The 22,892-nt window shown below is 37.8% G+C and overlaps 1 protein-coding gene across 2 annotated transcripts in view; it reads left to right on the top strand.

The window, feature by feature from the left end:
• Positions 1 to 13,981: 13,981 nt before the first annotated feature.
• The window catches only part of PIGK (phosphatidylinositol glycan anchor biosynthesis class K), a 70,506-nt gene continuing 61,595 nt past the window's right edge, over positions 13,982 to 22,892 (top strand). Inside the window, exons 1-4 of one of the 2 annotated variants that reach the window (XM_074152002.1) lie at positions 13,989 to 14,095; positions 15,703 to 15,756; positions 18,006 to 18,097; positions 21,708 to 21,843. In XM_074152002.1, coding sequence (XP_074008103.1) covers positions 14,003 to 14,095; positions 15,703 to 15,756; positions 18,006 to 18,097; positions 21,708 to 21,843 — 375 coding nt within the window. In that variant the 5' untranslated portion in view covers positions 13,989 to 14,002. Of the gene's footprint in view, positions 14,096 to 15,702; positions 15,757 to 18,005; positions 18,098 to 21,707; positions 21,844 to 22,892 lie in introns of both variants that reach the window. The other variant, XM_074152003.1, reaches the window with a different exon arrangement.

The following is a 22,892-nucleotide window of genomic DNA, read 5'->3' on the forward strand; positions in this document are numbered from 1 at the left end:
GGTATGTGGACAGTTTGAATTTGTGGATTCTGTAAGTAAACCATTACGTGTAGCCTTTTTAATAGAATATGCTGAATTCTATGTTTCTGATCTAGAAATAACACGCACTTTAATGTAAATGAAGAACTTATTTGCAGCCCCGTATTGTGCCTAGTGTGGTGTAAATTAATTGAAGGTTGCTAAAACGATCTTTTCCTTTTAATGAGAAACCAGTTTCTGAATTCTTTTGCTACAGTGTTATTAATGTTTTTTTTAAACCTGCTGTTTTCCCTCCCCTTTCTTTTCCACTTTGCTAAACCTTTTTTTCTTTTCTACTGATATCTAAACAGGTTACTTAAGTGAATTAAATCACTAATTGAAAGGTATGTGGATATTCTACCTAGAAAAATCTCATCTCTGGATCTAATTTTCACTAAGTCCCAGAACTGACATTTTATGTAACTTTTGGACACCAAGATACATAAAACCTGGGGGGGGAAGAAAGAAGGTTAAAAGTTTAAAAGTTTGAGGATGCATGTTTCAATCTGCTGAGGAAAATAAAAATTAAAAATGCTATGATCAAGTCACTCCTTAACCTTTGTTTTGATAAACTAAATAGCTGTAGCTTTTATTTTCCAATTACAGCGTAATGATTCTTGTGACCCTTCCCTGAATTCTTTCCAGTTTATCCACAGGCATCTTCAGCGAAGGCATCAAACAGGACACGCTGTTCCAGAAACGGTCACACGAGTGCCAGGTACTGATGTGCTTCAGCCTGCCTGTACCGTCCTCGCCGCCCTCGCTCTGCTGTTTTCACAGGGGTGGATTGAATTTGTGCCCTGCCCTCGGTGTTGCGTCGAGGTTCACCTTCAGGTGGTTTAGTCTTAGCGGGCTCCCAGCAGCCCCGCTTTCCACTCTGTTTTCTCACATAGATTCCTCCACTCTAGGATCAACACCCGCTCTTGGTTCTTTGATGTATAACTTCATATACGGGCTTGCAGCCAATATACCAAGAAATCAGCTTGCTCAGTACCAATGAGCTGACCCTTTGGTGAGTTCCCGCTTCCCTGCTCTTTGTTATCTCCCAGTGGTACCAGGCATTTTCTTCTTTTTTTGTTCCTTTTTTGGTATTCAATAAAACTGTTACACGGCACATGGCCAAAACACAGTTCCCATGGGACCAAACCAGAAACTCACTTAATATTTCCCATTTACACTTCACTTTTGAGACCAGTCAATTAGTCATTAAATTTATGTGCATTAATTTTGATTCATTTGGGTTTCCTAAACAAAATACCCTGCAGCACTAAATAAATACCTCAGATCAGCACCTTTTTCTTCATCAGCCGAAACAAAGCTTCTTGAACAAGTATCTATGGGTAGATCTGAGAGGATCTATTTTTCAAAAACTGGCATTTACTAGCATTAATTAAATCCCATATAAACTCTATTCCGGTATGTTCTTATCAGTTCTGTTTTTTTACAAAGTTCCACATTAGATGGACAGGCCCATAATTCCCTATACCACCACCCTTTTATAGTACTGGTCTAACACATTCCCAGAATGCAAATATTTCAAGGGTTTTCAGAGGCCCAAAATGTCCTTTCTAGCTGTTTTAAAGCTCCAGTATAAGTTATCCAAATATGCATATTTACTGAGTTGTTTTTAGGGACTACTATTTATAAGACTTACCTGACTACAGTTTTAATGGAGAATGTTTCATCCTTCTCCTATGGTATAATCACACCATCTGATTATTTCTCTATATACAGAATAGAAATATTTAGTGAAAGCTTCTGATTGCATTTGTTATATTTTGCAAGCATATTCCAGTAATATTGTTGGGATCCTTTTCTGTCTTCTATTCAGAAAAACAGCTCTTTTAAATGCTGTTCCACCTGTCTCACCACTGGGGTTTATGTTGTTTTGTTTCCCTTCTCATTTTTTTTTTTACAGTTCTTAAATCTCTCACATATATTTCTTGCAGCTTCTAGTATTTGTTAGAGAAGTTTTTTTTTAATCTTACGTATCTTTATTTTCAAGCCAAATTGCTTTTTCATCAGCACTGTCTTCTTTTTTTTTTTTTTTAATTAAGAGGTTGTTAGTGTTTTGGCTCTTTTGTTAGCATTTCTTAAATAATTCCCAATTATCATGCATAGTTTCCTATTTAAGTCCTTATCCTTGATCTGGCTCATAGTAATTAGATCATATGAAGATATTGTACAGGCATTATGTAACTTAATAAATCCAAGGTTACCACCTCAGGAGGTCCTTAAGCCTGAGCGAGATGGAAGGCAGGAGATCCTACAGAGGTTTTCCTTGTTCTTCACTCGTCCCTGAGGCGGCTGCTCGCTACTGGTGAGAGCACAGACTTGGGGCTTACATGGACTGTCAGTCTGCTCCATTACAGATTCTTGATGCTTTTTGCTTTTATTTTATGTCACTTAAACTGAAATTTCCTCTTCCCCCCCCAGTATTATAGAAATTGCTTTTTGGGAGGATTATTTTTTTTTTTCAGTTACCATTTTTCAGTAACTGATTAATAAACACTCCAAATAATTTGATACTGGATTTTCAATGACTTAGAAATGCTGTGCTATTTTTTTCCAATAAAGTCTTAATTTCCTTGCCTTTTTGTCATAAGGATCAAACCACAAAATTTAAGGTTCTAATCTATGAATTGTCCCCAAATAGATAACTGAGAATAAAGCCATTTCAATTAATCTTGTTTACTTTTTATGAACTAAGGAAATTCGGGTAGCTGTAGGGAAAAAAAAAAAAACCAACGTAAAGAAACACAGCAAAATTCAGTTAATAAAATAGGCTTGAACTGAATAATGACTTGTGGGTGGTGGTGGCGGGAACAGAAAAGAATTCAAGCACAGCTCTTAGACGTCGTCCTGGGAATGCTATGGGGCATAAGATTGTTAGGAAGTACGAGTCCCTGCTACTTATCATTTGGGTTTTATTTCAGTGGTAGAATGGATCAGTGCCTTACAACATTATTTCTGCAACCTGTTATTCAATCATACAGTGAAAATCTTCCCTACCTGAAAATCACCTTGGTACAAAGTACAGCTCTTGAAAAGATAAGCCTCTTGATTTTTTTTTCTTAACAGAAAGCTAAATGAATTTAAAATAATGCCAACTTCCAAAATGAAGGGCTTAGAAGAGTCATATCATGATTTCAGGGATTGCTCACACTGAGAAACCTTCAACATTTTGTAATACTTATATTTTTACGTTGGCACATCACATTGTGATGTCAAGCCATGGGGAAAAAGGTGCAAGTTAGTTTGATTTTTTTTTTAACCTAGAATCTAGGATTCCCAACTGGGCTTTCTTGAAGTAAGAAAGAGCCCATAGGACATTTATAAATAAAGATTTTTGTTTCACTGTAGTCAGACAAAAGTACTATTAATTTTGGTCGGGTTTTACATGTATGCCAAAGAATAAAATAGAAGTTAAGAAAAAAAAATCTTGTGACATGGCAATTTTTTTATAATTAGGATTCACAGTGGAATAACGCTGGTGTGTGCTCTTGTTGAGAGTGTTCATGGCAGTAACTGTAGCGTTCCGGTAAAAAGTGAAGAGTCACCTATTTCCATATTCAGTGTGTATTCAGTATTCACCACAAAGCAGTAGCTGTCAAAACGTCAGTCAGCCACTGGTGGTGTTTCGTTGTTAAAGAACTGAGTTTCTTTAGAGCTAAAGCTCAGTTTCTTTTTCATATTACATAATAAAGTGGGAAATGACCATCCAAACCCTATTTTCTAAACTCAGGAAGGCTGTAACTATGGCAGGTCTCAGACTCACAAGTCTGAATTCTATTCTCAGGAACATTTTTGGGGGGGAAGGGGTGGAATTTTAATTTTGATTGAGGTAAGTAATTTTTCAATGATCTAAGGTTCTTGAACTCATCTGTTTAACTTTTTGTTCTTGCAGCGCAATTAATAGAATGCAATATATAGAGATTAAAATATGTGCATTACGTAATAATTAAATAAAAATCAGAATATAGAACAAGGAAAAGATAAAGAAATTGCATCTTAAGATACAGTGGGATCCGCTGAGAGACAACATGAGAGAAAATGCTGAATGTTTTAACCATGGAAATGTTTTAATGTTAATTCGGAATTCATTCTGACTTTCTGCTGACGTACAAGAACATTGCCTGAATTTAGTCACCAACTTCAGTGAATGCTTTCTTGACAGTATAACAAATGAGAATTGGATCAAACACCTGTTTTCAGTAGAAGATGACACCCTGCCAGATGGCTTATTAGCAAAGATAACAGAACAGTTGATGAAACTGTCATATGATGGTTGAACTTGAACTCAGATTCATCAAAGCATGGGTTGAAAACTTTTGGCTAAATGGAAGAAAAGAGTTCAGCCTGATACTGGATAGAGCCTGATACTGAATAGTTTTTAACAGTTGAAATTACTAATAATCATTAACACTTCTTGAATCACCAAGACATTTTTTTTCCTGCCATGCTACCCAATAAAACTAAGTAGTTGTTCAGCTGCAGTGCTGAGCAGGACCCTTGGCCCCGTCTTACTAATATCTTTTAACAGATGAGGCAATTGTGTTCTGGAAAGCAAATACACCCTGGCTGGGTGGTGGGGTCATGACACAAGGCAGGATTCAGGAGAAGCTTGTTAAGGATAACTGTTTCCAGGATCACTCCTTATGAAATTCTGCTCCTATGTGAGCTCGTCTCAAGAGGCAGGTTACTATAAAATGACACAGCTGTAAAAGTGACAAACTCTGTGGCTGCAGCTTTCATATTTATTCATAAATGTTCAGGAAAAGAAACCTTAAAAATACTATTTTGACTGGTGTATTTGAAAAAGTGATCACTTGCTTCAAATGTTTTTCCATGTATATTCTGGATCCTAGTGGGTTCATGAAGCAAGCTTTGTCAGTATCTCTTCTTTCCTTTTATTCAAGTTATCTTATAAAACTGGAATCACTAATACATTCCTTGTCCTGATTTTTTAAAAAATTTGAAAGTATGGCTGTCTCAAAGTTTGCAGTCTTAAAAATGTCTTTCATAGCTCTCTGACTTCACTGGGACAGTGACGAACTAAGATGATATTAACTTTACCATGTGTTTGAATACTTCACATCTGATAAATCAGAAATGAATTTATTAGCAATAACACCAAGCAAGTAATTTTTTTTTTTTAAATTTTTTTTTTCCTTCAGTGGGTATATTCTGTATAACAAATGGAACAGGTTCAGGCATTTTGCTACAGTCTTTACTGTAGTTTCTTTTATTGCTGGCTTACAGCTGAATTGGTACTATTTGGAAAAGATTTGAATATTCAAAGATCTCTTAAATTACTTCTTTCTCTACATTATACAGCTAAATCACCTCCACATCAGTTTTGGACAGAATTTTAAAAATTACCCTGTAGTGTAGCTGACATTTTATTGTTCTATATAAGTTGACTGACAGGTAATGATATTCTACTGCATTTTCCAGGTTCTCTGCTGAAACTTTTTATTCCCTCAACCTCTGAGCTAGGGAAAAGAGAAACAGGACTTGTAGAGGTAGACTGTACAGGTTTCCTAGCTGGCTGCTTCTATGGAATTCCCAGCAATTCCTGGGAAAAAGACTGATTTTACCATTCAAGATTAGTAACACACACAGAGACGTACTCCCTTTCCAAAACAAAATTTTCATGTTTAAGCCTATGAAGGTCTCCTCTGAGAGAGAAAATACACTTGGTTTCTCGAATTCTGAGCAAATAAATAGCCTAATGGATGAATTTATTTCACAAAAGGATTTGAAAACCAATATGGCAATTTTAGATCATCATAACCAGATATAGAATCACTGAAGGAAGTGAAAAAGATGGTTTATACTGTTCTCGTTCCTAGTTGAGGATATAAGGCAGGCAAAATATGTTCAGCCTCCTTAATTTTAAATAATCTTTTAAAATCTTGTAATAAAAATCCATCCATGAAAAAGAAAATGCTCTCATAACATGATAATATGTAACAATCAAAAAATTGAAATTGTTTTCCTTATCTTGTGGAAATATATAGGCAAACAGAATCAGATGAAAGAGCAAAAATGAATATATAGTGGCAACATATAAAAGTTTTGAATAGGGTTTGAGGTACCCTGGTTTCAAGATGACATCAAATTAACACTGAATGCTGTGCGATCCTTCAGTAAGAGGTGCTGTAGAGATGCAAAGCATTTATTATTTTTATATTTAGCAAAGTCAAATGATTAGAATCTTTATTCCAAAGCTAAGTAGCAAGTAAAGTTATATACCCTTGACCTCATATCGTGATTTTGATGTCATTATTCTGAAAAGGCTAATCTTAATTTGCTCTTTTTAAGGTACTGTTTGTGAAACATCAATCTTGAATTCTTGCGGTACATAAATAGAGCATATATTTCTGTACCTGATAAATATATATATGTTATTTTCTTGAGATACATATATAATATGAATATGCAGCCAATAGACCTTAGTAAATAATATGTATTTGACGTGCTTAAACCCTGGTTCTTTTATTAAAAGCTTGGGTTGAACTATCTGAGAATTCCAAGAGAAAGTTGTTTTTTTTTTCCCATTGATTAATCCATTGTCAAGAATGTCACATCCTCCAACCCAGAAAGCTAATAATCTGTTACAAAATGAAAAGGGGGTCCCACAAATGCAGATTTAAGTCACCTGTATAATCTCCAGAATGGAAGACAGGCATATATCAATTAATCCCTAATCTGTTTTGACTTCGGTTGTGCTATTTGGGGTTTTGGGCCACTGAACTGTAGGGAGTTTGGCCATTTCACTGACCCTGAACATACGCCTTTGGGCTGGGTCTGGGCGGTGAGGCAAAGGCCTGCCAAGACTACCACACTGAACAGTCTACGAAACGGGGACACATAGCAGGCTCTGGTGCTTTAAATCTTTAACATATACACACTTAATGGTTATTCTTTAATAAAATATTGTTAGTAATCTTTTTTTTTTCCAAGTGCAAGACTTTTTTTCCCAGCATTTACATAATGTCATAATGAGAATTTTTGTTTAAGGAAATCCTTGATAACTATCAGAGAGTTAAAGTGCAGGAAGATGATTTTCGCTGAGATAATACTTTTGCAAATGCATCCATTAAGGCACTGATTATTTGAAACTGATTGGTGTCTTTTCTCCATATAAAAATCAATCACCTCGAAAGAACATGTAAATTCAAATGCCTATCTTGAAATATAAAAGGTCATTAACTGCAGTAAATGTAGCTTTTACATTTTCATGTAATATATATTTAGCAGCTAAAACAATTAGTTCAGGTCATAGAACAGGACAGATACACAGAAACAGCAGGCACATACTCATATATTGGTAATTCCTATTATCGCTAGAACTTTTTCTTCATGGTCTCTTTCAGTTAGAAAAATCTTATCAGGATACACTCCTTAACACAAAGATAAAGACAGGTAAAAAGAAAGTGATTTTTTTTTTTAATACATGAGGGAGTTGCAGAACAATATAGAAAAACTTCCACAGATTTCATCACTGAATGCACTCTGGTATGGGCACTTCTCTTCAGTTTGCACAATACCCTGATCATAGAATCATGATCAACTTAGGCCACACAATTTGGCTTTTAAGAAAGCAAGTATTTGGGGGATTGCCTAGTCACCAGTTTACTTTCTTGCTGAATGTGTCATTTGGTTTCATCCAGACTTTCTGCTTAGCAATAGCTCATTTAATTTTTTAAGTAAAATTCCACCCTGCACTGAGTGCCAGCGCTGTAACGGTGAAAAGGCCTTTTACTGACCTTCTGCACAGAAGGAAATTTCAACAAGATTGCATTTTGATAAATCATAGCAAAATCTGGCTCTCAAGCATTATGATTTCAATTTATGAAGTCATTCTAGCATTTTTACTTGGGAACAGCTTCCAGTAAATATGCTTAAAGAAATAGGTACTTTTAATTTCAAAGAGCATGGAGTTATAATTTACAGTATATTGAAGGATATTCCATGCTTAGTTCAGCATGAGTACGTTCCACCTCATCTGCAGCAGCTTGTACATTATCCTGCTAAATGAAGCCAAAGAGGGAACCAAACGCTCTGCGTTTGAGTGGTCAGGGAAATTATTAAGGTTTGCTGATCCACTGCCACTTCTGTTCACAGCCTAGCAGGTACTCTAAAAAGTACAAGTGAGCTTTTGTCTACAAATTTTTTGCGCTGTTTGGATCTACTCTACCCCATAGCTCCTGGAAAAACAGAAATAATCATGCATATTTACATTTTAAAAAATTAAATTGGAGTAGGTTGCCCATGGAAGCTGTGGAGCCCCCATCCCTGGAAGTGTTCAAGGCCAGGCTGGATGGGGCTTCGAACAACCTGCTCTAGTGGGAGGTGTCCCTGCCCGTGGCAGGGGGGTTGGAACTCGATGATCTTTAAGGTCCCTTCCAACTCTAACCATTCTATGATTCTATGAAATTATTCCTTCTGTTGAGAATATTTCTTTAAATATCCTAATGGCATATTTTTGGATTTATCTTAAATTTTGCTTCTCGAGTGCAATCTTCCACTAATCAGTTCTAATAACATTTCAGTACTCATCAAACAGTGATCTACATAACCTTTCCTGGCAATTTACTGGATTCAGTTTTAGTCACAGTTCAAATATTTAATGTTAATCAATGTTATTGTACTTGGTGTATGAGTAACCTTTTTTAAAGTTGACTCAGTGCTCACTGTATATCTTATTTCTAATACAATTTTCATAATATTAAAGCTACTATTTTTTTTTCAGGTAAAGCTGATGTGCATTCAGCCTTTAACTTTCAAAACTTTTGTTTGTTTTCTTATATAGCTGATGAGTAGTCCTCAACGGAGTTAAAAAAAACACCCTTGCTGCAAATGAAGACAATAACTTGGAAGACAAAAGGATGTGTTTAGATTGCAGGCTGCAGAGCTGTTTAAGAATACACACAATAGCTTTAAGTAAGGGTTTGGGAGCTAAAATGAGTCCATCAGCAACACGGCCCTTTACTTGGGTAAATTTAGCCGGCAGAGCTGAGACTGCTTCAGCTCAGACACCACAGGGAGAACTTTCCTGAGACATTCAGACACTTGCTGTGTTTGGGACAGAGGACAGATTTATCATCGAGATATCAGAGCTAGTAGTGGAATACAAATGATGACTTCTTAATGATTCTAAGACATGATGTGTTACATCCACTGCTTGAAATCAAGAGTAAAACTATGGTTGTAAACTTAGCTTTATTTAGGGCAATTTAATTAAGATTCTTATCTTGTTCCCTATTAAGAAGCCCATGAATTTTCTATTTGAGAATGAATGCTTTTGAAATATCAATGGAAAATACAATGGAAAGGGTGATTTTAAAAAGATGAAGGCTTTTTGGTTTTTACTGCTGTATTTTTCACGTTTTGTTATTTTAATAAATGAGAATGTTTTGATAAAAGTTCTCAGCATTGTTGTCTATTGAGAAAACCATTGATGTACTGAAACCAAATGTAACGTGCATTCGTATTTCATGACTGCCATCATACCTAACAAACCATGTAAACAAATTGCCACTGTTGTTTCATATTTTCTTTTCTCATGTTTTACTAACTATTCTACCAACTTATTTTACCAACAGGACAACCTGTTGGAATGGTTTGTAGCCTCATGTCTTCTGAAGATGAAATACTGGATTACTGGATTATTACACAATTCAGCATTCTGGAAACTCCACGCCGGGTGGCAACTGCATCATTAATGACAGAACAGAACTGATGACAAGGTAGATGGTTAATTCATTAAGAACAAATGTCAACTGAATTTCATTGTAGGTTTCAAGAGTTTGGTCTGTGTTCTAGTTTGACCTCAAAAGGCACTGTACCAAATTATGTCTATCATCTCACTTTGTAAATAACAGTAAAATATATTGTTTCAGTTTGATTCCGATGTAGAGGTAAGCAACTTGATGCTATGGATGAACAAAAGGGTATGTTCTAATGTGTTGAACCGGTGTCCAAAAAGAATCTATTGGTAAGCACAGTTCAGTACAATTGTTTCAGTTTGATAATATTAGAAGCAAGGCTTCTTTCAAGTTATTTTCCTTTGGAAGTTCTGTATCTATTACTCTCACCTTATTCTTTTTGCATAATTTTTATCAGTATTACTTTGCTATTGTAAATCTTTTTAAAGTACAAACATTCTGTAGTCAAGCCAGTTTTCCACTAACAGAAATGGGAAAACCCCCCAAATTAATAAGATTAATCATGAATTTAATTACTGCTGTTTCATTCAGGCTCCATATTTGAAGACAGCCATTTTATCAGCTCAGATACTGTAGTAGTAGACTTGTTTGGTCGGTACAAACTTTTTAATGTATTGTATTGACAGTCAAAATGAAGAAAGTAATACATCTGCATTTTTTTAGTGAGATAAGACAGTTGAGCTATTATTGATGATTCCTTAAGAATCAGTCTTGTTGACTTACTTCATTGCAAGAGTACGTTCTCATTTTTCTTTTGGAAGCATAATAAATACAGCCAAAGATATATTTCTTTATCTTCTACAGTAGAAAATTATCAGACAGTATATGCAAGTCTGATAAAAACTGGAAAAGAAACACAGAACAAGGATCAAGAGTCATAGAAGAAGGAAAGGAGACACTATGATACATAAAGATAATATAACCAAGTTTAATACCAACAAAATTAAAGATACTTAATTGGTATTTTTGGTACAGAAAAAAGAGTTTGTGGTCAAAAAGTGTCAAGTGAACTCTAGTAGGTAAAAACCCGGAGCTCTTGGGGTTACACGTGGGATTGCTGCCCCTCCTCAGAGGAAGGCTGGGTTGGTTTGCTCTGTGCTGGACAGGAGCAAACTAACAGATGGCTCTTAGAGGGCAATTTCTAGAGGGTATAGATTAGAGGATTAGGGCCTGAGCAACCTGCTGGAGGAGGAAAGAATCTGGAAGGGCACCAACATGTGCAACGATGTGAATACCAGCTGCAGTCACAGCAGCTTTTTAAACAGTAGTTTTAATTACAAATCATTTTGGGATACACATTTGGTGTCCTTTCCAATTAGTCAGCATGAGGTACAAGAAACATTGTGGCAAAGGTCAAGCTAAAGAGACTCAGAGCATGAAAAATACTGTGATTAGCATGAAAACAAAGCAGAATGAAGAAACAGAAGCAGACAGCATAGAGCTTAATTTCTAGAAAAGAAATCCTGTACAGGCACGGAAGCAAACACCAAGTCTGTATTGAGAGCTGCCTAAGGGAATAAAGATGAAAGAAATGAAGACAAAGCTTTTGGTACTGTCTTACTGGGGAAAAAAAAAAAAAAGTGATACCACCTCCAGGAATAATGCCTGAAGCACTGGCACACTCATGCATGACTGATGAATGCTAAAGCCCATGGGAGACTGAGACTGTAAAGAAATAAAAGCCAGAAGTAGAAGAAATAGATCCATTACAAAATACACTCAAGAAGGCTAAGAATCCAGAAGGCAAACCACAGACAGATCTGAAAAAGTGAACTGTGCACTGTATTAGGTGGCATATAAATCAGAGGGAATAATGGCTGTTCTTTTGGAATATTCCAATGAGCTTGTGCAACCAAGTTTACCCTGACTCAGTCCTGTCTCTGCCCTGGGATAGAAAGGCAGCAGTATGTCCTGAACACCTACAATCAAAGAGTAACACCTGCAGTGGGACTGTAGTTGATCCATACATTGCTCACTGCAGCAGACAGCATGTGACACCGGACTGATGACTTTGCAGCTACGCTCTTATCTCAAGAGCCAGCTAAACCTTCCCGTAGACTGCAGAACCAACTACATATAACCCATGAGAAACAGCAGCAATATTGACTGGACAAGTGTGCTTAAACTATTCTGACTACTGATGAAACCTAGTATTTTAAATGTCTCATCCCCTGCAAGAGTTCTTTCATGTAAGGAAAATTTGCCACAGTTCTTAATTGCTCAGCAGAAGTAGCAGATGTCTGCCTGTACAGTCCATAGGCCTATGTTTACATCACTCCAATGCTACATGACAGAAATTTGGGGTTTTTTTTTCTATTTCCTTTTTTTCTTATGTAGCAAATCATACACAGTGACCTTAAAAGAATGGTATTAAAACTACAAAGTCAAGTATTCCAGAGAATGACAAAATTAAGGTCACCTGTGATACAAATTTCAGAAGGTTCAGGAGTTTTTAAGTGAATAGGATGCTTTCAAGTTTTATTCGCAGAAAAGATGTTTGTTACTTCTCATGTCAGGAATGTTTCTTGGTAAGCTGAAGTTACCTTTAGGTAACATTTGACCTAACTTTTTGTTCAGTATGAATGTCAGGACTCATGCCTGGTTCAAAGATGCATCATCAGGATACAGCTGATGAAATTATTTCTATGGGAAAAACCATTGACCAATATCCATGATACCAAAGGATGGATATTTGTAATAAATATAAAGAGCAAGAACTAAGCTTAACACAAAGAAGTTCAGTCAAAGGTTGAGACCTTCTGCCACATGTTATCTGACCAAATCCTGATGGGAGCTGAAAGGTAACGAGGAGCTACCTGAGTCAAAGCGCATGAAATCAACTCACCAGTTTATAAAACTGCATGAGTAGATGCTCTGAAAGATAGCTGCCTGTCCTTTAGAATTACTGACGCATCCTGAACACATCTGAGAATGATCAGAGACCTAAGTGGAAGCATTTGAAAGGGCAAGGAAAAAGCTTAAGATTGGCCCTAGTCTTAAATTCATTTTTCTGGAGCAAGAAGATGAACAGTGCAGCTTACAAGCAGAGGGGACAAGCAAGGGACACAGATGCCCATAGCACTTTTCAGTAGGTTCATAAAAGGCTCACACAGGAGACGTGTTCAGGCACAACGGGAGCTGCTGGCTGTAGTCTTCAAAAGGGAGTAAGTTCATTAGCTTTAAGCACAAAAAGTGATCTAATCACAGGTGATTATTTTTATCAAGGAAAGCAGCAATGCTTTCAAAGAAAAAAACGTGATGTTATTGAAATTCCAACATCAATACATGAAATATGCTCCTGTCTGAGAATGTCATTACTGATGACAAGTAGAGAGCAGGAAATAGTTTCCATGGTTCAGGGCAGATTCTGAATCTTCACTAATGGAAGGCATCAGACAATTGAGCAAAGGTGGTGACAGAATGAGTTAGTGGAAATAAAAGGATCATACCAAGTGGTTCAATAGATTGAAATAAAAATCTGATGATTCATCGGCTCTGAGGGATGCATGTGCCAAAGGCCAGGCTATAGCAAGGCATCTTGACACAACATATACTTTCAGATCCCCCTCTCCTGCCCACCAAAGGTGGTCCCTCTCCCCCACTCTCCTCTTCGCCCTCCAAGGCAGCTCTGCCCTGCAGCCGCCAAGGCCTGAGGCCATCCTTCGCCCACAGGTCACCGTGCCCCCTGCCCTGCCCTTGCGGTAACTTCAACAATAAGATTTGAGCGTATTTTTGGTGGAAGGCAGAGAGAAACGGTTGTTTTTACACCCCCAGGAGTCTCCCAAGCTGAAGGCCAGATGTGAGGCCAGAGTGTTTTCTGCCTCCAGCCAGGCCTGTCCAAGCGATGGGCAAGGTCAGAGCAGGGCTGTGTTACCCCTCACACTCAGCCCCAGCAAACACCTGTGCTCAGGGCAGTGCCGGGATTCGCTACCATTACCGCCTCGGCTCTGTAAAAATCGAATTTAAAGAAAGCTCTCCAGGGGCTGGCAAGACCGGGGTAGTTTTGATACGTGACTAAGCGCCTGCCGTGGCTGGCAGCAGGGGCACTGTTCCTGCCAAACAGCTTTCGTCCAGGAGCCGGCAGAGAACGACCGACCGACCAACGGTCGGACGGCACGCCGCCGCCGGCGACCCCGCTCCCCTCCTTGAGGCGGCGTCGCAGCGCATGCGCAGAGGCCGTCCCCCCCTTCCGGCAGCTGCGGCGGCCGGGAAGTTGCGGAGGAGGCGGGGTGAGGAGGCGGGGTAAGATGGCGGCCGCCGTGCCGGCCGTCGGCTGGGTCCGCGCCGCCGCAGCCCTGCTGCTGGGGTGCTGCGGCGCAGCGCTCGCCAGCGGCGTCCAGGTACGGAGCGGCCGGCGGGAAGACAGAGAGGGCAGGCGGCCGCGCTGCGGGCTCTTGTGCTGCCGTGTCCCCCCCATCTCCTCCTCCTCTCTGCAGGCAGAGCCCGCCCTGCCGCCGCTCTGGGGTCCGCGCCGGTGGAGCTGCCCCGAGGCGCTCCGGGTTGTCTTGGCTTCGGCGGGCGCAGTCCGTGAGCGGCGCTCCCGAGCGGAGGAGCAGACGGTGACCGGGCACGGTGCTACCCGCCCCGGGCGGCCCCGGCCGGGGGGTGGTGGTGTGTGGGGCGGAGCGTGCCAGAGGCGGCGGGGCTCGTCAGGCACATGTAACTTTCTTTAAAGTTAAAAAGCAAACAAACAAACCACCCTGTCTTTCAATACGTTTGAAGGTTTCATTGCTGCGGCGTGGAACTTTCGGAAGTCGGTGTTCTACGTTCCTTTTCCGGGCGTTTTCTGGCTAAATTCTGTGTGAATAGGTTAAAAACCAGGGGGTTGGGCGCTGGCCGGGCTCCCCGGGGCCGGGTTCCCTCTGCCCCTCTCACGGCTGCCGGGCGTTTTCACACAGAAGGTGCGAAGATTTGTTTTCTGTTTTGTTTTGGGGGTTTTTTTTGGTGGTTTTTGTTTTTGTTTTTTTTTTTTAAGTAGGAGTAATTTCATACTTCAGTGATTATGCTTTTTGCACAGTGCCCACACTACATCTGGGGTGTTGTTTGCATTTGAATTCTGCTGTATTATCAAATTGTTATACTTGAAATTAATTACAAATAGGACCAAAAAACTGCCAATGCAAATATTTTTGGAGTATTTTGATTGCTAATTAAACTAGAAATTGTTTGCTACTTGAAGTGCAACATGCTTTACGTATATTTCAGCAAACGCTTTTTCTGTTACTTTGTGTTTTGTGTGAGACCACAGGCATTAGCCTACTGGTCCTCAGGGAGTTAATGGAGTCTGATTAACAATCAGTAACTCTGGATTCTTGTCCTGTGACAGACTTGTTCCCTTACCTCTGGGAAGTCTTATCCCCTTTCTGTGTCCCAATTTATGCTATCTGTTAAAGAAAAAGTGCCCTCTCTGCAAAGCGTGGTGGGAACTATGGATAGTACAGATTATAGAGAAGGTTGCTGTTGTCACAGCTCCTGATTTTTGGAAGATAAATGTAACCACCTTGGATTTAAAATGGGTTAAAATTGCAGATTCACTTATCCGCTTTTGAAAAAATGAGAGGAACAATGAAAATAGAGATGAATCCAAGCCCCTTTTCTCATTAAGGAAGAAACTGTAGGTCATTAAATAATCTTATTTTGTTCTTGGAGTGCCCTTTGGAATAGAGATGTGTGGGCTTTTTTGTTTTAACTAAGCTGAAAGTGACTAATACTTCTTTTTCCTTTGTTACGTAGTGAGTTTCAGGGAAAGATTTGGAGCAATTAGCTTGCATGAAATGTGCAAAACGGAATAAGGAAAATTAGCTTTCTTTAAGCTTTTGTAAGGTTTATTCAGTGTTAACGTGTGGCAAATATATGCATTGAACGTTGTTTTGTGGAAACAACAAAAATATGAGCAGTCATTTCTTTCTTATTGCTGGAAAACATCTAGTATTTTCTCATCTTTCAGGATCAAGCAGAACAGTTCTTTAGAAGTGGACATACAAATAACTGGGCAGTTTTGGTAAGTGTGGCCCAGGTTGTTTTCTCCAATAAAGTTGACAGTTTTTCATCAGGAGCCATATTTTCAACAGACACTCAGGAATTTGAAAGAAATGGGAAGATAAAGACTTGGAAATGAATAAATTTGAAATTGTGCCTGCAAATTTATTAAACTATAATAAAACTGTCTTTTCAGTGTGACTGCGTTTCAAGCACTAAAATCGTCTAGCTACATGGCAGGATTCATAAAACAAAAGTTCTGACAGCGTTAAAACAGTTAAATCACCACACTGGATGTTCAACAAAAGTGTAATTCTGATATCAGAAATGTATATCTCTGACCAGAAAGAACAAAAATCAGAAATAAATTGTACCTTACTCAGTCTGTTAACTTGGGTAACAAGCTTAGAATGAAATAAATTCAGGCAACATAATGTGTAGATCAACTGTTCTTATCCTAGTCTAGTTTTCTTTGACATGAATCTATTATTAGCTTTGAATCATGCTACACAATTGGTTCTTAATCACAATTCAGGTCTTAATGACTAATTTGTTTCAGAACACTATTGCAATTACTCAATAGCAGCTGCTTGTTTTCCAGATACTAAAACTGAGCAATATAAAAGGAAAGTTAGCAATAATTAATTGAATTAGAAGGAATAAATTCTATATTCTACAATGTACAAACTTGAAACTTTTAAAACGTCAAGTACTAATTTAATACTATTAACAAACAGATGCTTTTATTAGTACCTATAAAAACACACAAAGAAAGTGGAAAATTAGGTCCAAGGAGCCTTTTATACTTTCTGCCCTCAACAGATTCTCTGCTTGTTAATTTTTTTCAGTAGTTCATGCTTAAGCTTTATAACAATTGCTGCTAATTTTTAAGCAGTTAAAATAGGGAGGGTTTTTACTGCTATTAGGCACTTCAAACCTGGGATCATACTGCACCTCATCAGTAGTTTGAATTGCTGAGTAGCTGCAGTGTGAATAGCTATATTTAAAGCATAGACACATTTTACACTGTGTTGTAAGGGGGGTAATGAAGGAAAGGGACAGATGACAGTATCTTGAAATGTCACAGCTAGATTGGCCACAGTTAATTTTCAGAGCTTTAAATCTTGCTGAAAGGCAAATATTCTCATGGACTGATTCCTATGGGCTTTTTTGAATTTCCTAACTGACGGTACCATTGAGACTCAGGAAGATACTTTCAGGTTGAATTTTTATTATTATTTAAGCTACTACTCTTCTCTTTTTAAGAAAAGGCTAGAGAAAAAGATGTTACACAGTGTAACTTAAAGATGATTCTGTTTAGAACCGTACATTTAAAGCTGAAAAATTAAAAAACTTTTTTAAATGCTTGTTCCTGCTTCTCTGTGGTTTTAAGGTCACCTTTTCTAAAATGCTTTTTGCTTTGTCTGTTTGAAAGACTTGTAAAAGCAAAGGAAATTTGCCTCCAAAGGAGAATTTCTGTCCTTGGTGCGGAACAAACTAAAAGTAGTGAACTTAAGTCAAAAACAAGGGCAATGATAAGGCTAGTAAGGAATTACACCATATTGCCTCTTGCGGTTTTGGAATCTCATTGGTTGGAGGTTTTTGAGGACAGATTAAATTCCTGACCTAGGGAATAGTTGAAGTACAGAAATGGCTGATCCCCAACCGTTTTCCTGTGAAAACAGTAGAACCTGAACTCCTTTGAGGTTTTTTGAGAGTTTGTATTCAGATTTTGAATCTGAAGTGAGATTAGATCTCACTTGGCTCTTACTTTATTATATTTGTCTCCTTAAATGAAAATTTCCTCAGTGTATTTTCCCTTATGTGTGGCTTCTGCATGAATTTACTTATGCTTTTGTGCAAGAATGCTCCCAGAATGTGGTTGTGATTGAGATGAGAACTCTTCCTTTGGTCTTTCTTCCATTTGATATGGAGAAAGCAACTGAAAAAATTTAGCTTACCACTTACTATTGCTGAATTATTCCCCAAAGTTTCACTTTCTATACTTAGTTGGGTTTTATGACAGTTTTTTCATGAGTCAGTGTGTTAAGGACATTTTTTTAAACTTTTATATTCATCATTTGTTGCTTTGGTACAACAAGGATTCGTACAGCTTATATCATGAGTTTCTTGGTGTTGCTGTGTTCTTTCTGATTTGTTACTGGTTTGTTGATACTCCTGTAATCGCGGTGTTCTGATGCAATGTGACAGGCCAATTTGTACCTTTTACACTATTTAATATGTTTTTTTTTTTCCCCTTAAAAATTCAAGGTGTGCACATCTCGATTCTGGTTTAATTATCGTCATGTGGCAAATACTCTTTCGGTGTACAGAAGTGTCAAGAGGCTGGGCATTCCTGATAGGTGAGGGAATCTTGATGAATACAATTCCTTGCAAATGTGCTATTAAAGGTCTCTTGTTGTCTGAAGCAGTATAAAAATACACGTGTCTTCCCAGTTAAACTGGATAAAAGTAAAAAGGATGTGATCACATCAGTGTATTGAAAAGTGTGGCAATATTGTTGAAAAGGAAAAGCAACAAGTTGCATAATAAAACTTTGAGTTGGAATAGGCTAACTAGATTTTAAACATGAGGAGCTATCCGGCCACTAAAATGTACCATTTAGCAAATTGGTGAAAGCATAATGGGAAAACTGATAAATGCATTCAGCAGGGACAATACTACTCTGAGATACGGCTCTTGCTGTACTTTAATTTCCTTTCATTGTGGGAATGTTAGCAACCCTAACTGCGCTAAACTGTACAACTTCCAAATGTGCAGCGACACTGAGAGTCTCTAAACTAAAGGCCCTGAACCAAGCAGCTCCTACGTAATGAATGTAGCCTTGAAAAATACATTTTTAGAGAAACCAGAAGCTTTGTCCATAGGAATTGTGCTTCTCTAGCAATAGCACAATGGTTAAAATAGTATCCCTTCTTTGACAACAGCTTTAGGAAGGTGAACAAACTATTGTGAAATGTCTTTTAGTTGTGTTCATACTGGTAGTTCTAGGGGTATTGGCACAGTTCCATCCAGCTGTTTTGAATGCAATTTACTTGGACCAGAACTGTGGAAGCAAATTTTAGGCATCAACATTCAGTAGTAAACTATCCATTATCAGTGGATAATATAGGCTCCTATGGAAATTCTGGTGGTCCTGGTTTTTAATGTCACTTTAGAGTATTGGTAGTTTTTCCAGCATGTCTGCCTAAAGCGGTATGGTCTGCTTCATCATTGCATAATGCGTGTTCCAGTGGATTAAATTTGTATGGTTTTTTTTGTCCATGTCCAAAACTGTAGTAGCTGGAGTCCCTGCTTAGCTTCCACTCAGCTGTGAGTGCAGTATCATCCTGTTTCCTGGGTTTATTTTTAAAAAGAAGAGAGTGACTTCTCAGTTTTTGAAAGAGGAGATGATGAAACCTAATTTTTAGAAGCCTTTGGGGGCTATAAATCCAGGGGAATGTACTGCCTAAGCACCGTGGGTGGTTTTTTTGCACATCTCATTTGGAAGTATGTCTTCTCTCTTCTATAGCCTTTGAATCATAGGTGCCCGAGGCACTACCTTAGGAATTCTTTCACTAGTTTTACCCTTACCTGAGGACTTTCATCTTCTCTGCATCCATCCATTTTCACCATTAATGTCAAAATAGATGGCAGTTTTAGAAATACTACAAAAGCTACAGCATGTCTGGAGGTTTCTGTTGTTGAATAGCGTGATCCATTTCTTACCCATACCCAAGGATCTGGAAATGAATCTCAAAAAGCCAGCAATGCTTTAGACTAAGGTCAAGAGTAAGACATTCGAGAAGACCTAGAGAGAAAGAGACATTGCTGCATTCTTTACATTTGTAGCAGTTTTTACATGGGTTTGAGTGGGCTTCCCTCTTAGACAAACTTCTTCCTCTACTTGTTTTTCTTTCTTTGGTGCAAAACTTCATTCAAAATACCGATAAGTGAAAAAAACCCAACTCCCAAATCACATCTTGAAAATAAACATTTATCATGATTCTTGGGGGAGGTTTGGGGGGGGGTTGGTTTGTTTTTTGGAGAGATTTGTGCATAGCCTCATTTTGAATGAAACTGTATCAATTTGGTGATTTAAATAATTTCATTCAAAAATAGAACTCATTAAGAAAATGATTTGTGGTTTTGTAACTGTAAGTTTCTCTGGTTTGTTGACATGTGAGCACAACACTCCAATTTGTAAAAGAAGAGTTTTGCTGAAATAAAACAAAGCCAAAATGAATCCAGAAGTTCTTTTGGATTCCTGCAATAGTTATGCAGTGTGAGTTTTACGTCATGAAAATAGCATCAATATAATATATGGTTAAATTACTTTAACAGTTAAGCTGCAAGTTAACACCTCTATTTTTGTGCTACACGTATGAGCCACTTGTACACGGTGGTTCTGTTTCACTGTGGGATATTTCATGTGCTTTTAAGAATGCTGTACAGTTTACAGACTTTGCGTGTTTGTCCTCACCTGTCTGTACTACAACTATGCACAACCTTTTACTGAGCCATGTGTGATTATAAATTCTTTTTTTTGAATAGACACATTCCTAGCAAAAAAACAGCGCTAAACTGTAGGCCTAGTGATGGCTGAATCTGGAATGTTCTCTTTCGACTACAAAAAAATGGACATACACCTGCCCATCTCAGTAAATCTGCAAGGCATATATTCAACACTTACTTTCAACTAATTCCCTTTTAATGATACTCTTTTATAAAAACAGTATTTTTATAGAAGTCTCCACACTGCTATGCATGTGTGGAGAAAAAAAATATCTTTATTTCTTTTCTGTAGTCGTCATCCTCTGGATTCTGTCATTGCGGCTTTACATTTATGCCAGCATTTTATTCCTGTTGAAATAATTTACTTTGATTGTTTTTGAGGATTTATGCTTATGTTATTTTTGACAGCATTTCTCTCTCATTTGTGTGGTGGTTGGGTTTTTTTATGTGTGGATTGTATCAGCACTTAATAAAGAGTAAATTTACTTTTAGATTGTTCATGCAGCCATACGGGTGAATGATGACAAGCACAGGAATGGTGTTTAAATAGCAGGAGACAATTTGATTTATAACTGTGTGCCTGAGAGTCTGAATTAGCAGCATTCTTTGCAGGATACAGAGCTTTCCTTTTGTAAGCATTGTTCGGGAGAACACAAAGATCATAGTCCACGAGAAACTATACCCAAGACAGGGTTATCCAAGGAAAGGACTGACTTCACCTTGTTCCAGACATCTCTGGCACATTCTTCCTAGTGCTACAAGTCTCCAGTGACTACTTGTTATTTCATATTTTGACCCAACCATGACCCTGTCAGGTGAAATACAGATTTTCAGCTGTGTGCGAGCAGCTTTATAATGTGTTGGTTTTGGTGTGTTTTGTTTTTTTTTTCACTTGGTACTATGAAATGCTGGGTTCTTTTTTTTCTTGGTCCTATAAAGAAGACAAAATAATCATACAGTAGTGTATCAGATGTAGTATAATGGTTTGAGAAATGTTCGGCAGCTCCTCAAATTTAATTAAAAATTGTCATAATGTTTTAAATTGGTCTGTCTGAAAGGGTGCAAACAGACCGGGATTTCTTCTGTGGAACTGCATGAAATGATTTAGTGCCTCATAAAAATCTCCACGTGTTTTTAATGAAGAGTTCTGCCAGCCTAGGTCCAGGCAAGTCTGTATCATAAAGTTGCCAACGTCAGCTGTTCTTATGCTCATCTTTGGCCTGACTTAACCGTGTAGATAAGTAACAGCTAGCTGCATTTCCATGTGTGATATCTTTATAATAATGAGGATGTGCATAAGGAAATAGGGATTAACTAAGCAAAGTTTCAGTTACAGTTCCAGGAATCTTCTTAATGCTATAGGCTGTTGTAGTAATCATGGGAAGTGTTGTTGTAATTTCCGTTTGACTGTTGTGTGACAGTAGAATGACTGAAATATTTTTGTCTTATTTTCAATAGCCACATTGTCCTCATGCTGGCAGATGATATGGCATGTAATCCCAGAAATCCCAAACCAGCTACTGTATTTAGTCATAAAAACATGGAGCTAAATGTCTATGGAGATGATGTGGAAGTGGATTACAGAAGCTATGAGGTGACTGCGCTTTAATTAAATCACTGGATCGTTGCTTTTAGTGTTGGTTTAAAGATTTATACAACATCTGTGAAGTCTGAGGAAGTCTTTCTTTCACGTTACTGGTTTTGGGCTGGCCTTTTGTTATTGACTGATAGCCTTAAAACACACATCCCTCCCCCTTTGATACTCACGTTTTGTATTTGAAATTTATTATACTAGAAACATGCTGTGTATTAGCTATTTTAAGTAATGGAATCTCCACAGTTAAAATAATGTATGGAACTCCTTGTATGTGTTAAGAATACATGCTTATTACTGAAATCTGTTGTCTTTGGAAATAGCTGGTCAATGTCTCATCTTGCAAACACTTAACACCGCTGTGAAACTTCTGGCATGCAAGTGAAATGTTTATTAGGGAGACCTACTTACATTTCTAATCTTAAAAATATGCTTTTACCAAAATAAAAGCCATCACCTAATCATTACTGTAAAGTAATTACTATATAGAAAACTGCATTCTATTACCTTTTCATTTTTGTGTAGTATTCCTTCAAACACACAGTGTCTTTACCAGTTGATCTTAAATTGGGCATCAATTGTATGGTTTAATAATGCTATATAATCATTAGTGAAGGCTTGTAGGAGCGTCTTTAAGTATATAGTAGGTGTTTTATTTCTCTGAAGCTTTGTATGAAGAATTGAAGATACAACACTGAAATACAGATACATTCTTTTTATGATGTTTTTTCCTGAGTATGGATTTGTTGCTAGCGTTTGAGCTGTGTTCGTCTGCGTGAAGAGGAAGTGGCCTTTTATAGGTTGTTTCACAATCACCATCTGGATGGGTCTTACCTGATGACTCAAAGACTTACGTAACCGAAATTGATCTTGATTTTCCTTTCCTGAGTTGCAGAGGGAATTGAAACTTTTATTTTTCCATGGTAACACACACTAATCTTGGAGTGTTTTGTGAGTACATGAGCAGCTTTGGAAGAATAAAGCTATATGCTGACAGGTTTTCAGATCAATGAAAATGTATGTAGAAATTATAATGGTAGTAGACTTAC

Source organism: Numenius arquata, chromosome 8, assembly GCF_964106895.1.
Source record: "Numenius arquata chromosome 8, bNumArq3.hap1.1, whole genome shotgun sequence".
NCBI lineage: Eukaryota > Metazoa > Chordata > Aves > Charadriiformes > Scolopacidae > Numenius > Numenius arquata.